The sequence below is a fragment of the Camellia sinensis genome, chromosome 6 (assembly GCF_055761805.1).
Source record: "Camellia sinensis isolate YWXY chromosome 6, ASM5576180v1, whole genome shotgun sequence".
Taxonomy (NCBI): domain Eukaryota; kingdom Viridiplantae; phylum Streptophyta; class Magnoliopsida; order Ericales; family Theaceae; genus Camellia; species Camellia sinensis.
Window position 1 is genome coordinate 173,102,652 of NC_138966.1, and position 18,026 is coordinate 173,120,677.

General features: G+C 32.2%; 1 protein-coding gene across 4 annotated transcripts; it reads left to right on the forward strand.

Moving 5' to 3' along the window:
- The first annotated feature begins 3,015 nt into the window (after positions 1–3,015).
- Positions 3,016–12,226, forward strand: LOC114262500 (uncharacterized). Of its 4 annotated transcripts, XM_082875339.1 has the most exons (16): positions 3,040–3,669; positions 4,375–4,533; positions 4,696–4,812; positions 4,945–5,029; positions 6,538–6,646; positions 6,751–6,818; positions 6,898–7,023; positions 7,097–7,199; positions 7,332–8,016; positions 8,312–8,515; positions 8,619–8,679; positions 9,041–9,154; positions 9,555–9,668; positions 9,757–9,843; positions 10,551–10,626; positions 11,705–12,226. In XM_082875339.1, exons 1-15 carry the CDS (start codon positions 3,563–3,565, stop codon positions 10,575–10,577), a joined length of 2,166 nt encoding a protein of 721 aa, XP_082731465.1. In that variant the 5' UTR covers positions 3,040–3,562; the 3' UTR covers positions 10,578–10,626; positions 11,705–12,226. The 4 variants fall into 4 exon arrangements, with proteins under 4 accessions (XP_028058672.2, XP_082731465.1, XP_028058676.2 ...); XM_028202871.2 differs by having other exon boundaries at positions 3,016–3,669; positions 7,097–8,016; XM_028202875.2 differs by lacking the exon at positions 10,551–10,626.
- Positions 12,227–18,026: the final 5,800 nt, after the last annotated feature.

The window sequence follows — 18,026 nt, forward strand, 5'->3', positions numbered from 1 at the left end:
AAATTAATCCACGTAATTGAAATATTAATATAATCTATAATAATTTATAAAACATAACTTGTATAAAATAAATTATGGTAAGTCAAAACATACGTAAAATATATTATGGTGACTCAAAGTATAATATAACTCACCTTAAAATGAATACCCCACTATTTCTTCTTTACTTCTAGTATTTCTTCTCTTTTCCTTTCTCCTCTTTTTTGTTCTTTCTTTCCATTCACAGCCACACTCCCCCTTTTATACTAAATTGACTACTTGCTCAACACGTTTGGTGACACGTAACCTCTCTAATTGCAGCCATCATCAAGCTAGAATCTTATCCCTCAAATGGATAAGTGTAGATTAGTTCCTTATTTATACATTGACTCCTAAATTTTGTATTAATTACATTGTTTTTATAAAATTACATATAATAATACAAATAAATCATATGTTTTCCCAACTGTAATTAAATAATATTAGTATCAATTTTAAAGAATAATTAAAAATTTGGGTTTTTACATATTGTAAAAAAAAAAAAAAAAATGCACCATTGAGTATTTATGTTGATTGTTGATTTGGATTTTGTTTTTTGTTTTTTTTCCCCTATTAGTTGGTACGGTTTTTTTTATTTTTTATTTTTCTGAACTATACTAGTTATTGTATTGCAATTAAACATTTAATTCTCCAGATTGACCCTAATCTGCTTTACATTGGGAAGAGTATGTTTTTTAATATGGATGTTGAATATTTTTATTGGAATTGGCTACTCTTCATCATTTGTCTAATGCTAGCAGTGTAGTATGGTTGTGGTGATAGTGTATGAAGATTATTATTGAGTGTATGAACTGGTTTGAGGAAGATGGTTGGGGTTTCTAATTTTGTGTAGAACACCATTGAGTGTTATGCTTTACTTCTTTTTCTTTTTGTTGTCAAATTAGAGTTGGTTTTTTGATTTATTGTAAAAAAAACGCACCATTGAGTGTTTATGTTGGTTGTTGATTTAGATTTTTCCTCCCTATTAATTGGTGCGCTTTTTTTAATTTTATTTTTTTGAACTACATTAGTTAGTGTCGTTTGATACTCCTTATCATTTATCTAATGCTGGCTATTTCACCAATGATCTCTTGCCTACCTTATAGAAACCAGTATTTCTTTATATTCAGTAGGTTGGAAGTAAGGTAAAACAAAGTTTTCCTATGGGACTAGACTCTCTTGAATTTACTTGATGAATTTTGTTATTCTATACTTTTGGCATCCTTCCTTTTGCAAATATTAGGCGCTTTTTTTTTTTTTATTTATGCTAAAGCCATTTATTTTATTCCCTTGCTGCAATTCAAAATAAAACACATTGAAAATAGTAGATATGGTTTAACTAATGTGTTGGGTTAGTATAATTATTAGAAAATTGGTTTGTCTATGACACCAAATGATAGAATGCTTGCAACATTTAGTTTAGAATGTTATTCTCTGTTTCTTTTCTTTTTTTCATTACCAAGATGAGTTGAATACCTGCACATTTTTATTGTACCAACACGATAAGAATAATTGTCTCTGGCCTCATTTTCATGAATGCTCAAACAGAATGAGTTCCCAAAGGGTGAACCATCATCTTCTTAAGCAATAATGTGTTTGGAAATTCATTTGAAAGTTGAAAGTTGAAACTAACAAGGTCTATATTTATATTTTAGTAACGACTTTGATAAATTAATTGTATTGTGCCTAAAGGCACGGGTATACACCGTGTTTTTAAGCACGAATATACACTGGTATCTATATAATTTAGCACAAAATTTTACAAATTATCAAAGTTTTTGCTTTGCTAACAAGGCAAGATGTATTTTGTAAACATCCAAAGAACAAGTTATGATAATTGTGTCTAAAAAACATTGAAACAAGATTGCTAAATTTTAAGGTTCGATTTGGTTTAGTTTTAGAATTATAATTTGAGTGTGGAAACGAGTTTTGGAAAAAGAAAACTTATTTGGTTATGAATTTTGCATTGTATTTTGAAATTGTTTTGGATTAATTTTTTTAAAGTAAATATTTTTTATTGTAAATATTTATTTGTTTATTTTAATGTGGGCTATATTTATTACATTTGTGCATTGTGTTTTTTTAAATATTTATTTTTTATTTTTTATTTTAAATAATTTTTTATTTTAAATATTTTATTCGACAGGCTTCAAGGAAGGCCTTGTTTGGGAAGTTGGCTATTTTAGTAAACTATTTTAGTTTTTTACTATTTTAGCGGGCTAAAATTTTTATGTTTGAAAAGATAGTTGGATTTTTTTGTAGTTACATGTGTTTGTGAAAAAAAAAAGTAAAATAATTATGAATTTGATGTGATATTTTATTTCATTCATTATTTTAACTTATTTTATCATTTTACAAATTTTAACTTAAAAAGTTAAACTTTAACCTTTGCCAAACAATCCCAGTATTTACGCAGTCAATCCTATAGCAGAGATGGACCGATGCCTATAAGCGGAGTAGGCAGGATGAAAAAAGTAACGAAACTCATAAGTAAAATATTTTTTTACATGTTTTAATTTTTTAAATATTTTTCAATATATTTTTTTAATTTTTAATTTTTTTAAAATTTAAAAAATTTTGGATTTTATTTTAAATATTTTCTTATTTTATTTTTAAAATATTTTTTTACATATCTTAATTTTTTAATTTTTTTTTAAATTTTAAATCATTTTAGATCACCTATATATATCTAAATCATAACAAATTATTTGGCTAATATTTTAAAAAATAACAAAACATTTTTTGAAAAAATAAAAAACATATTTCTTAAAAAAAATTCTGCAAAAAATATTTTTTTTTAAAAAAGAAATAATTATAAATAATAAAATAAAAAATTTTATGTTTGATTTTTTTAAAAAATAAAATTTTAAAAAAAGTTTGGCTATTAATTTTGAAATTTTTTTGAATTAAATGTTTAGTTATGAATTTTGAAATTTTTTTTAATTGGAATTATGATTTCAAAATTAACCAAATGCTGCCTAACATCATTTTTATATTATAGTATAACAAAAATTTGGAATTGGATGCCAAATTTGACAATTTGGAGATGCTCTAAGTTGTCTAATACCTATTCTCACAAAAAAAAAAAAAAAAAAAAGGGTCTAATACAATGAGTAAGAAAATGTGAGTTTGATTGCATAATTTAAATTGTTAAAATTATAAAATTATATATTTTTATTTAGACCATATAAATGAAAATTAGTAAAATTTTTAAAAAAACAAACAAATAAATTAAATTGATAATTTAAAATTAAAAAAAAATGAAAATAATTTAGAACAATAATATCTGTACAAGATGGGTGCAGGGAGAAATATTTGGGATGTATTTAGAACATCCTCTCACTATTTTCATCATTTAGGTTCCCCATTTTGGCTCTGTCGTTGTGAGATCTCTATTTTCGATTTTTGTTTGTAATAATCCGATCATGGCGGCCTCTGCTTTAATCTGAAAGTTTTTCCCGGAAAATCTCGTTTTCTCGAGAATTAATTCAACAGAATGCCGGAAAATAACGGAGCATGAGGTTGAGATTTTCTGGGGAAAATTATGAGGTCTTCGTTCTGGACGGACGACGCGAATGTTCCATCAACCTCGAGTTTGCAGCCCCGCAGCCCTCGCGCTAGCCCTACAAACCATCTGAATTCCAATCACAGGTCTGAAAATTAACCCTAATTTCGTATTCATTTATCGTTTATGATCGTGTAGTTTCGTCAACATTGATTTTTTTTTTAGTGGGTGAAGATCTGAAATTTTATGAGTTTTGGTGATGTCATTTCGATTTTGAGCCTCATTTTCAAGGTTTCGATGATTTCGGATGAGTTTGTTTGTAATTCAGCTCAGATTTAATGCTTGATCTGGGGTTTTGAACCTAGGTTGCATCGAATATGTATTGGATGTGAACTCAAATCATGATATGTTAATCCTGACAATTTGTTAAGTACAAGTTTAGTTCTTGTGTTTGCATTTTATTCTTAAATTGGTGTTGTTTGATGAAATTTAAGTTTTTTTTAGGGGGTTCGTAATTGTGTATGTATTGTTGCCAAAAGTTTCATTGACAATATAATTGAACATTTTGAGTTCTTTTGTCATGATGCATGCCAAATTTAGGTTTCGGGTATTTTTGAAGAGATTTGCTCACTTTGGGTTTTAAGAATAATCTAGGTCATTATTTATCTTTTCAACAGAACAATGTGAGGACTTGATATACTTCGTGCATCTAATAAGGGGGTTGTGGGTGTACTCAATTTATGGAACATTAGAACTTTGTATCTACATAGTATGATGTTTCCAAGGTCCTAATTATTTGCACGTATCTCGTTGTACTTTTGTTCATTTAGTTTGGTTTAAAATTTTGCCAGTGGGAGCAATGTCTTTCAACTTTTGGCACGGAGAGAGGTATCTACTCGGGCAAAACATTCTTCAAAAAAGTTATGGGGAGACACTTCTAAGCGTCATGTTGATTCCTTTGGGTTAAAATGTGAAGCAGCAAGAGATGCAAGACTTGGTCTTGTTTCATGGTAAGTAGTTACTTTTCTGTAATCTTCATGATATTATGTCCATGTTTGTGTGACCATGTGTGATTATATGTTCTTTTATTTTTTCACATGGTTGGATAAGAATAATAAGAATATAGCCATGAATCTTATTGATTCTTTTGACATGCTTTGTCATTGTATCAGGGTGGAGGCTGAGTCGTTGCGGCATTTGTCAGCCAAGTATTGTCCGTTGTTGCCTCCTCCTAGGTCAACTATTGCAGCAGCTTTCAGTCCTGATGGAAAAACACTTGCTTCGACACAGTATGTTCCTGTTCTTTCATTTTATTTTTTTGACACCAAGGGTTGATCAGCCATAGTTGACTTATGTAGAGTTATATGTATGCCAAGAATGACTTAATTTCTGAAATAATATTTTTGTTTCTGTGCTTGAAGTGGCGATCATACTGTAAAAACAATCGATTTTCAAACAGGGAGATGCTTAAAGGTGTTGAGTGGTCATCGGAGGACACCTTGGGTGGTAAGCCTGAATAAACTGTTCACTTATTCCCTTTCAGATCATTTGTTCGTTTTAAAACTTTTTGCTTAACTGCAACCTGTCTTAAGATAGTTTTTTAGCTGCCATGAGATGTAAGTAACTGTAAGTTAATAGTTTTATAGAAGAATGCTCTTTTGGAACAGCCCCCATGCCAATCATAAGAACCCACATTGGTGAAAAAAAAGGGTTGAAGAATATTTACTGTTAATGGAGCACTATTTTTGTGTTTCTGTAATTTGCGGCACATAACCTGTACTCTGTCTGCCATGTTGTGAGACTAGCATTAGATTGTTCAAGGTGATAAATAGGGTAATTGTTATTAGGTGGATTTGATTTCACTTGTAATAATTTGTTCAAGTTTGTATATAGCAAATACAAGAGTAACATTCAACATCTACATGGGTAGCTGAGTTGGTGCGAATATTCATAGCTTTGATAACCTATAATTATTCCTAGACTGCTAATCTTGGTATTGTTATTGCTTGACCATGATAGTTTGTGGCAGGTATTACAATTTAAAAGCATGTTGTGCAATTTGCTTCGTGTATCCAGAGGTTAGTCTCACCTCTAAAAACAGGTGTCGAGTTGGATACCCTATGACCCGAAAAATTAGAAAAGGAGAAACAAAATAACACTCCAACCTATTTCTAGAAGCTTTAATTGTCTCACCTCTTGTATTGTTGGCTTAGAAGTACTCTCTTGGTTATAATTAAATTATTATTATTATTTTTTTCCTACAGTTTTTGGAGTGTTTGAGTTTGAGCATTCTATTAGATGAGTCATTTCGTCTTTTCTCAAAAATTTGTCCATATTCATTTTGGCCTACTCTTGTTGCTCCCTCCGTGACTTGATGTAGATTTGCAACCTATCTGATCCTACACTTGCGTAGGTTGCATCCGATCCCATACTCAACATGATGGCTTGCTTTGATACCAAATTGGGTAGAACTCACCCTTGAAAACCAGCTAGCAAGGGGAGTTAGGATTGTAACAATGGGCAAACATTATAAACAAATTGGATATGGGAACTGGACATAATGGTATTTGAGTTTAATTCCATGTAGGAATGTGCAATATTTGAATTATGCATGATAGGTTTGGATTTCCATCAATTTAATGACTACACCAATTCCATCAGTAATTTTGGATCAAATGATTATGTTCACATCTAATTTGTCAGACATAGTTTTTATCCGAGTCTTTTTACCTGTTCTAGCTTTTTTCAGTTTAAAGTGACATCATGTGATGAGTTAGGACATGTGTTCATGTTACACTGATAGTGTCTTGTTATCTTTGTTGTTTATCTATGTTAAATCTCTAATATTGCTTACTTATTTATTTTATTTATCTATTTGTTTGGTGTTAGTGCTTGCAGCTTTTAGCAATATCATTAGAACCTTGCTGTTCTAGCTATATTCCTCTAACCCTATTGATATGTAGTTGTTCACAGGTATTCATTGCAATCTTATATCCTGTGTGGAACCTTTGCAGGTTAGGTTTCACCCGTTATATCCTGAAATTATAGCAAGTGGAAGTTTAGATCATGAAGTTCGCTTATGGGATGCAAATACTGCAGAATGCATAGGATCACGTGATTTTTGTAATTACTTTTCTGCATTTATGTCAACTTTTAAAATTTGAGCATCTTTTATGCCCAGCCTATGTACAGTAGATCTGAATTGTCAATTTTGTTCCTCCATGCAGACCGTCCCATAGCATCTATTGCTTTCCATGCCCAAGGGGATCTTTTGGCTGTAGCTTCAGGCCACAAGGTGAGAATCTAGGCTCAAGAGCATTTCATATAGTTTATATTGGACATTTCATGATGAATTATCTTGGAATCTGTGTTAGCTATATATATGGCACTACAACAGGAGAGGGGACACTTCTTCACCAACCATCGTACTGAAGACACGCCGTTCGCTTCGGGCAGTGCATTTTCATCCACATGCTGCCCCATTTCTGTTAACTGCCGAGGTAATTTTCACATTGTTAAAATTATATTTTCGTATTCCAGTTTCGTTCATCCTACTATTATGCGGATTTGCAGGTCAATGATCTGGACTCATCAGATTCCCCAATGACACTCGCAACTTCTCCGGGTTATTTGTGCTATCCTCCCCCTACTATGTATTTGGCAGATGCTCATTCTGGTGGTCGTTCTAACTTGGCAAATGAACTGCCTCTTGTGTCTTTACCATTTTTGATTTGGCCTTCTATTGGTAGAGATGATGAGAGAATAACTTTGCAGCATACTAATAGGGATGTTGATTCAACTAGTGCAGCACATAGAGTGGAGGCTTCTGCTTCAGTGCAGCTTCTCACATATTCAACTCCGTCAGGGCAGTATGAACTTCTGTTGTCTCCTATTGAACCTAGTACCTCTCCTGTACCAGAAGAACACATGGAAAATGCTGGTCCTCAGCCTGCAACGGATTCTATGGAAACTGCTGAAGTGCAACCTGAAGAAAGAAGTAATCAATTTTTTCCTTTTGGGGACCCAAGATATTGGGAATTACCGTTCTTGCAGGGGTGGTTGATTGGCCAAAGCCAAGCTGGCCAACGAACACTAAGTTCTCTTAATGGTGGTGCTCATGAAAATTCATCTTCATTTAGAGAGACGCAAAATTCTGCTGCAGCGGTTCCCTCAGTAATCCCTCTCAGTGTTGGTCATTCTAGAGTTACCGGAAGATCTAGTTCTCGTCACCGTTCTGCACACTCTCGCATGATGTCTGCTACTGGATCTAGTGAAGGTGCTATTTCTAATAACATCACACATGATGAGAGTGATCATCAACCTTTTGTTAGCCGGATCCAATCCGATCTTGCAACATCATTAGCTGCTGCAGCCACTGCAGAGTTACCTTGCACTGTGAAGCTTAGAATTTGGGCGCATGATATTAAAGATCCTTCTTCCCCTCTTGATGTTGGAAGATGTCGTTTAACCATACCACATGCTGTACTTTGTAGGTATAGTTTTTGTTCTTTGTTAAATTTGTGGCAGTTTTCCTGTAGTCTCAAATTTTTAATATTACTAAGCTTAGTATTAGTTGTCACATACAATGGAAAGCACATGCATTCGAATTTAATTACTACTCCCAGTTTTGTGAGTAGTAGTCTCACAATGGAAAGCTTGGTATTAGTAGTCACACATAGATGATGTTGAACTTCTCCGACTATTTTATCACTGTCAAGTAACAGAAGAAACTGCATATTATGTTAATTAAAGCTCTTTGAAAGCTTATTTGTAATAATTTGTTTGCAGCGAAATGGGCGCCCATTTTTCACCTTGTGGAAGATTTCTAGCGGCCTGTGTTGCATGTGTGCTGCCTCATCTGGAATCTGATACTGGTTTACACAGCCAGGTCCACCATGATGTCGCTGGGGTTTCGACATCACCAACACGACACCCCATTTCAGCCCATCAAGTCATATATGAACTTCGGATATATTCCCTCGAGGAAGCAACGTAAGCTTAAACCTATTATAACTCCACACTTAATCATATATTTTTCAGTTCTCATTTATGATTTATGCTTGTTTGTAATATAATTTCCTTTTCATGTACCTAGTTTCGGATTGGTACTTGCATCGCGAGCAATCAGAGCTGCTCATTGTTTAACTTCTATACAGGTGAGTTTCTATATATATATATATAATTTTTTTTGTGTATCATTGCTCTATGATGCCATCTCAAATCTCGGGACGTAGAAATAGGATTGTTGCTCCACGGAAAGAATACAACTACCACTAAATTGTGATGGGATCTCTGAAGTATCAGACAAGATGATACAATAATCACAAAATTACAATAGTAGTCTTATTTCAAATAACAATAATAACTAACAAGATAACAAGTTTCTTAGCGGTGCTCTATATTGTTATTGGTTTTATGGATATTATACAATATGTGTTCCATATGATGTGGATAAACTAGTTAATAATCTTATTGGAATTTTTTTTTTGGATTGTGCATTTATTTTTTGTTTTACAGTTCTCTCCCACGTCAGAGCACTTGTTACTAGCTTACGGCCGTCGCCATAGTTCACTTCTTAAGAGTGTTGTGATTGATGGAGAGACAACAATCCCAATTTATACCATTCTGGAGGTAATCTCTCTCTCTCTCTCTCTCTCTCTCTCTCTCTCTCTCTGTGTTGGTGTTGGTGTTGGTGTCCTGATTTTTTTGAAATGAGTGTCTCACATTCGTATTTGTGTTCGTATCCTTATCCGTATCTGTGCTTCATAGATTTAGACTGTAGTAAAAAGTGTGATTTGGATTTTTATAAAAAATAAAAAAAAGGTGATTTTCGTGAAAAAAAATCCAAGGGTTGCCCTCCTGGTGCAAATGATCCATCCGATGTGTTTATCGTATCTTGTAATCTCAATATATGAACTGGATGCAGCAAAGGATAGAGTGGTAGTAATGCCACCCAAAACATTATTTAATTTTTTAGTTTTTTTGTTTATCAGCATCTGCAGTTCCTCAAAATCTATTTTTTGTCACTCAGGTCTACAGAGTTTCTGATATGGAACTTGTGAGAGTTCTTCCTAGTGCAGAGGATGAGGTCAATGTAGCTTGTTTCCATCCTTCAGTTGGTAGTGGCCTTGTCTATGGAACCAAGGTGAACCAACTGAAATTTGTTATAAATTTATGTAGTTGGTTTCTAGAGATATTTTTTTACTCAAAATTGTTTTTTTAACAAAATGCAGGAAGGGAAGCTCAGGATCCTTCAATATGAAACTTCTCGTAGCGATAATTGCACATCATCTGGTGTTCTTGATGAACATATGCTAGAGGTATAACAAAGCCCAAATCTATAACTAATTTTTTTTTAACTTTTTCATTCCATTTTGAATTTTTGTTAGTTATTTAACAAAAATTCAAAACAGTGTAAAAAGTTAAAAACAAAAGAGACAAGTGTCATTCGCAACCCCATTCTATATAAATGCACTCCTTATAGTCTTTAATATAAAAAAATTACACATAATACCACTCCCAATGCACACAAAATGACAAAATTTTGAATAAAAATATAAAGAAGGGGAGTGTGAAAAGTAGTCGTCCAAACTATCAACCTCAAGGTTGTGGGTTTGAACCTTAGAGTAGCCACTTTGTGCAAATAATGCCAAAGGTTAGGTCTGTACCCAATCTACTACTTTGGACCCCAGTGGGACTAAACTTGGTGCACTTTTCTAATTTATTACTATCATTAATATTGATGATGCTATGTTTTGTGTTTGTGTGTGTGTGTTGCTCCCTAGCCCTATTCTTCCTAGTTTTGTCTCAGTGGTCAAGTGCACAACTTTGTACCACTTTTGTGCCTAGTTATGCTTTAGACAGTTGCCTGTATGTAAATTTAGAACATCTTGGTATTATCTTTCTGTCAGCATATTAGTTTATGGGCAAGGTGCCGACTTATGATTGTAACAGTTATTTTGTTCTAGTCACTTGTAATTCCAACTCAGCGTTTTTTTTGTCTCTTTTCCTCCTTTTCTCCCTGTAGGTCCCAACATATGCTTTAGAATGCTAGTAACAACTAATAGGCGCCAATACATGAGATGTACAACTAAGTTTGGATGGTATGTTTCTCTTTCCAATAGTTCCTTTGATATGTTGACAGTTCCTTTCTTCAGCCATATATGTTTTGTTTTGTATTATTTGATGTGCCATATGCCTTGGTTATATTAAGCTTATATGCAATATCAATTAAGTATATGAATGATGTAGCATACATGAGGTTTCATGGTTCCCTTTGGGGCTGCATATATATAAACTGAGCTGTGTATGAATAGTCAGGTTTGGTTTAGGAAGTGACACGTCCTAACTTGATCAGTTTAGTATAGTTCTGTGAAGAAAGCATGTATGAATAGTTTGGGGTTCATTTGTCTTGCTGGCCACATGGGGAATTACAGCCCAAGAATTCGTGAGTTGGTTTGTTTAGGTACACAGCCGAAGCAGCACAAACACATGAGACAACACTGACACGACGACACAATATTTTTTTTAAAATGTAGGACATGACACATGGGAGACATGCACAAGATATATAATTTTATATAGTTATTATATGTCCTATATATGAATATACCATTCGAAGATAGTAAAAAAATGCAACATAATACTAATTCTTATAAATCTACATTGTTTTTGTTTTATCATTATACCCGAAGTAATTTTATTCAAACTTACAATTAGTTTCATGTGTGTCTAAGCAATTGTCACATGTGTCCTCCAAGTATCCAAAGCGCAGGTCTTAAAAAAAAAAAAGGTCATGTTTGGATGAGTGTCCAACACGTGTTGTGAAGTGTCCGATGAATATCGATGTCTGATACAGACATGATATGGACATGACACCTTAGAAGTGTTCATGCTTCTTAGGGAAACAGCTAGGGGGGGATTAAAGAGGATATCAAGATCGCAAATGCCTTGGTGAGAAAATCCAGTTGGTGAATAGGGATAGTTGATCTTGGACTTGCTGGTGTAAAAGAAGTTTTGTGAGTTTCTTTTTTATATAGTTTCTACCTTTTATGAAGCATATTTCCATATTGAAAAATGCAATTGTATTCGCCAATTTTTACCATAGACTCTTTGCTTCTTATTTTGCTCATTTTTCTTTTCTCAATGTATTAATTTATGAATATTTATCTGTGGTTTCAGTTTTTTGATTGCATGCCATGCTCAACGGTGATATCAATTCATACTGATGGGGGATTTGTTGCTATCGCATCCATAGCATAATAAATCCAAAATCACAAGTGCTTCCTTGTTTGTTTAGATGCTTTATAGTTTCCTGATTGGTGCTACAATCAGTGCTTGTATCTCTTGCAAGGCGTTCTTAGAGTTGTATGTTGTATACATTAGTAGGAAGTACCTTGAGCTAAAATATTGAGTTAATTTGCAAAGCGATGGGTTTGCGGCAAAGCAGGTTGCTCAAATTACGCACAACTTTTTAGGAGATGTCTGATTGAAGGGGGAAAGACTGGATGCAAAAACCAGATGCTGACTTTCAAAATTGTGTTCTGTTAAAAAAAATATATTAAAGAAAAAGACTTTCAAAATTGTGAGAAATGGATTGATATTATTGTACCTCTTGTAAGGTAGACTTGTTTGTGAGGAATGTGATTTGTACATTAGAACTTGATTTCCAAAAGATAGAAAATAAAAATAAACATTTTGCTATCTCGCACTGGAGTATTTGCTTTTCTTCCGTTTGGGTTTCATTTGTTAGTTGAATCATAGACTGATTAATATTGAAATAAAAATATTATATAGTTTTTCTTTGTGAATAAATTATATGAAATCTTGATTCAAAATCAAGCCAAATTGTATTTAAATGGTTTGATTCAAATTGATTTAGTTTTAATTTTTATAAAATCATAGGTAATAAATTAATTTTGATTTTATCCAAATTGAAATAATCGAAATCATGCTTACCCCTAGTTTTTACTGAGATAAATTGGACTATCCTAAGTTTTGGGAACTAGTGAATAAACTTATTAGCCAAGTTTGAGAGGAATGCCGATTTTAGCAACAGTGGTGTTACGTATGTACGCATATTTAAGGATGATGTTTTGGGAATATTTAGAGATGTTTTGAAAAGTTAATAAAAAATTAATTTTTTTAATTTATTGTGACTTTTTGTGGATAAATTATGTAAAAGTTGATGTGATTCAAAATAAATAAAAAATTAAAAGATGACTTTTTACTAACTTGTTAAAAGACTCCTTGGTATTGTTTGTGTTAATTCTCAAAAATTGAAATGCATTTAAATTTTTGAAAACATTTTCACATAATTGAAAACGATATGAATAAGAGGGTGTTTTTTTCTTCCCATTATTTTTATTTTTGAAGTACAAGAATAAAATGAAAAAATATGCAATGCATTTGGGTAAGTAGATGTAAATGTGGATGAATAGTGTATTTATGTAGTGAAAATCGAATTGGTATATTGTGAAGTCGAAATATAAATAAATATGACCCATAAATTGATATTTATAGGTAAAATTCAGAGTAAAATTTCTGGTTCAAAAGTAATTGGAAATGCTCAAAACCTCAAACCCAACCCCAATTGAATGTTTCATGGTTTTCTTCTCCATTTACATTTACGGTCAAAACCCCCCAAACCCCAATAACCAAACAAATCTAAAAAAACATGGAAACATCATCAGAAAAATGAAAAACGAAAGAAGCCAATACAAAAGAAACCATAAATACATACATAATCCATTCATTCATCCAACCATACATATATGCATACGTACATACAGAGTAGTGTATACATATATTGATATACTAAAGAGAACATTCCTCGTCAGTCCATCAAAATCAGCATGCGAAAAACAGCCTTATAGTAAAATAAAAACCTTAGCATTGATTTAAAATTTATTTTGGAAACATGGACTGAATTGCAATTTCCTCTGCACGTAATTGGCCGCGGAGGATGACGAGGGTGGCGCGGATGCAAGCCAAGGTGACGTCATCGACGTCGTCATCGGAGTCGAGGTACATGGCATTGGTGGATCCCTGGTCCTCCTCTTTTGCCTTCATCTTTTCTGATCCTCTTTCTGGTTTGGTTAACCACTTCCTTCTCATCAGATGATGTTTCTTGCATATACACTATATATAATGGGTATACAAGAATTGTGCGACACGCCAAACGTAACTTTTTCAAAAACAACCACCAAAATTTTGAAAAAATTGGATACATTTAAAAAAACAATTAGACCCCATTTGAGAATATATTATTTTAATTATTTTTAAAAAAATTTAAATTAAAATATAAGGTAGAAAAATTAATATATTTCTGATAAAAAAAAACGTATAAAAATAGAGAGAATAAAATTTTTATTTTTTTTATAATTTATTGATTTTTTGACTTACAAGCTAAAATAGATAATTGCCAGCCAAAAAACTCATCTCTTATTTTTTTGCATGTTCTTTGGTAAAAAATTTCCAAACAAGTAGAATACTAGTAAGTGATAGACAAATAACTATTGGCCACATTTATTTTTAGAGATAGAATGAAGGGGGTTTATAGTGAGGGAATTAATAGTGAGAGGATTGTTAGTGAAGGGATTAAATAAAATTGTGTTTGTTTTGATGATGGTTGTTAGTGTAAGAATTGTTAAATTATTTTTATATAAACTAATAAAACAAATTAAAAAATATAAAAAATTAAACATTAATATTTTAAAAAAAATTCTCAATATATAAAAAATATAAAATTTCTAATCCCCTCACTATTTTTCTAATACCATCTCCACCTCCTCCATCTCAATCCCCCAACTAACCTCCATCTATATCACCTCCTCCATCCTAATCCCCTCCCCAACTCTACAAACAAACACAACACTAAATAACCTCACCTCCATCCTAATTCCCTCCCATCTATTTAATCCCAAAACAAATGATGTGTTCCATATGCCTGTGATGACGTGAGTTTGATTATTATAAATATTATAACTCAATTTTATGGAATCATAATTTATAAAATAAAATATAAAAATTATAACTAAATATTATATAAAGTATAACCATAATTTTTTTTTATCATAACTAAAATAATATTATAACCATTATCACAATAAATCATAATTGATATAATAATAAGTCATAACACATCATAATTAGAATACATACACACTCTTTTGAGATATGCCATAGAATTTGCCGCCATAGACATATTTAGAGGTTGTTTGGGATGTCCTAAATAAGTACATTTTTTTTACCAAAAAATAGAAGAAAAAAAGATGATTGTTTAGGATAACTTTTTGACTTTTTACGAAAAATGTATATTAAAAAATTGTATAAATTAGTGTATAGGAGAAGATTGAGATAAAATAGGCTGTATGGTGGGATGAATTAAGGGACAGCGTATGCAGAGTATAGGTTAAGAGATGGTTCCCTCCTTTTCGGGGTATTGAATTAGACGGTGTTGTTTGGCCCTTGGGGGCCCACCACGGGTCCCATTTTGCTAATCGGAACTGTTCAATGTGTAGAACTCGTTGAGTACTACTTGTTTGTAATAAAACACATTGATCAGATATCGATAGTTATCTGATCGGATTAGTTTTTTTTCTAACCGTTAACTATAACACCATCCATATTTTATGAAAAATTGATTTGATCATGTAATTAACGATATTCAATCAACGTGATTTTTTACAAGCATGTAGTATTCGACGAGTTCTACACATTAACGGTTCAGATTATCAAAATGGGACCCGTGATGGGCTTTCACGGGCCGAACAACACCATGTTGTTTGTGCACCCCACCTGTGCAATTTTTCCAAAAAAGTCAGCTGTCTGTGAGGACGTCAGAGTTGTTTATAATAATTTTGTGTGAAATTAATTTTTTTATATTTTTTTTGGTGAATAGTGATGACTTTTTAACTTTTTTAGTACCTTTTTAGCTTTTTAAATTTTTTTAGATATCCCAAACCAGGCCTTAATATGGGGAAAATATTGAATCATCTCTCTTCCATTGCCACACTATCACATCACTAAAGTTAAATTTTAGTAAGAGCATTCACAATGAATGCGTTAAAAATGTTTTAAAGTGTGTTAAGAATTTATTAATTTTAAAGAGTGAGTGGTGGTGCAATATGGGTGTGTTTGTTTGGACAAACTGGATAAGGGAAGATTGTAATTCATCGGACTATTAGTCCTGGGATACATTGTCCCCGGACTATTTGGTTAGACTGGATTTGTATCTTATGTTTGTTTAGTCATGAGATTAGATGTCTGGATTGAACTATTTTTAGTGAATCCAATGTTTGTTTGGGATATTATGGAAAAAGATAAATGCTCAAATGACTATTTTATCCTTTTCAATTATTTACTAAGTAATAGCAATATTAAACATAGCTTTAATATTTTAATTGCTTTTAGCTAGATTAAATAAAAATTTATTTTATTTTATTTTTTGCACAATTAAATAAATTTATTTTTAAAAAATTAAATATAAATATATGTTATTTTTTAATTAAAATTTTAAATAAATTTATTTTAAATAGTAATAATAATTAAATAATGAAATTAAATAAAACATCTATTAAAATTTAAATAATGAAATTAAATAAAATATAAACAAAATTTTAAAATAAAACATCAATAAAATATCTATAAAAAAATATTTAAAATAAATAAATAAATAAAACAAAAATAAAAATAAAAATTAAATAAAAATATTTTATTTTTAAATTGGGACATTTAAATTTTTTTGAATTTTATTAAATATAATACATAATTAAATACTAGAGGGCAAAAATATAATTTCATTGTCTAATCTCATGTGATGAGTTATCTCATAGTTTCTATCCCCACCCCTCCATGGGATATAATAGTCCCACAAATATGGGACTAATAGTCTGAGGGGACTATTAGTCCGGAGCAAAACTTTTGAAACAAACAATGGACTATTAGTCCGGTGGGATTAATAGTCCAATCTCATACCCCAATCCTTCAAAACAAACACACCCTGTATGTATTAATGTGTGTGTTAAGAATATATATATATGTATATATATAAACAATAAATAAAATAAATAATAGTTAAAAAGTGCAATGAACCCCACTCTATTGCACTATGTTAGCAAGCGTCCCCCCTCTTTTTCTTTTTTCTCTCTCTCTGTTTTTTTTTTTTTTTTGATTATATCTCTCTTTCTCTCAATTGGCTAAAAAGATTGCTAACTGTGGTTAGGAGTGTAATTTTGGTCCATGGCCCGTGGGCGGCCCAAAACCCACGCCGTAACCCAAGGTGGGCCTAGCTCATTAAGGCCCATTTAGGCCAGAGCCCAAGCCCAACCTGAGGCCTTGAGCCAGAGCCTAGGCCATTGTTTTGAAGTCCAGCCCGGCTCGCTTGGCTCGCCCAAAAGCCCGGCCCGAGGCTCGGCCTGCCCGGGCCACCCGATGTCCAGTATTATTTTCAATGGAATATAATAAAATTTTGGTGGAAAAAATTAAAAAATTATTTTGGCCCGCCCAAAGCCCGAATACCCCTGGGCCTGGGCTAGGGCCTAGGCCTAGTTTTTTGGCTCGTGGACCGGCCCGACCCATTTTTTTTGGCGAGAACCCGCAAGGCCTGACATGAGCCGGGCTGGGCCGGGCCAAAATTACACCCTTATCTGTGGCCAGCTTCTTGGCATCTACCATGTTTAATGGGTATGTTAACACTTTCATTGCAATCAACACAAACAGTGATTTTTAGCGGGCTAGAATGGAAACTGCGTGAGATTCCCTTTTTGAAGGACTCCCACAATTCTTAAAGTGATCCACACCACTCATAATGTGTCGGGTCCATTCATATATATATGTAGGGCCCACATCATGAGTGGTGTAGATCACTTTGGAGGTTGTGGGGGTCCTCCAAAAAGGGGGTCTCTATCATTGTTGGGCTAGAATTTAGTCTCTGACACTAAGACACTGCTTAACACATCCACTATGGATGCCCTCAAAGAAGATTTCTGACCTTTCTTGTTTGGCTTGATGTTTTTGTCATCTCTAATTTAGACTTATATCTTTCATCAAATTTGAATTTGATAAAAATTTAGTAAAAATAATGTTTCAATCGGTTCACCAAATTAATATCGCATGAAAGGAACTATACATTTTCATCAAATCAAGGGAGCGTTTAACAATCCCGTTTGGTAGAGCTGTAAAAAAGTGATTATAGATTATAACTTAACAGATTATGACTTATAGCTGTGAACATAAACTGTTAACTTGTTTGGTGTAGTTGTGAAATTATGGATTTAAGCAGCTAAGTAGTGTTTGGTTAATAAGCTGTAAATAATTTTTTTATTATATAATTGTCTTTTTTGCCCTTATATGATATAAAAATGATTATTTTGTCATTTTTTTTTTTCAATTTTAATTTAAAAAAATTATTTCATTAATAAAATTTAATATAATTAGTATTGCAAAAATTATCATCTCATTAATAGTATCAATTAGTATAAAATTATTTCATTTTTTCATT

What these genes read in the sequence shown, in the direction of transcription:
- LOC114262500 (XM_028202862.2), top strand. Translation starts at nt 3,563, where the DNA reads ATGAGGTCTTCGTTCTGGACGGACGACGCGAATGTTCCATCAACCTCG. An exon ending in CCACATGCTGTACTTTGTAG is followed by an intron (nt 8,017 to 8,311) that starts GTATAGTTTTTG and finishes ATTTGTTTGCAG; the next exon opens with CGAAATGGGCGCCCATTTTT. An exon ending in TTGATGAACATATGCTAGAG is followed by an intron (nt 9,844 to 11,704) that starts GTATAACAAAGC and finishes CTGTGGTTTCAG; the next exon opens with TTTTTTGATTGCATGCCATG.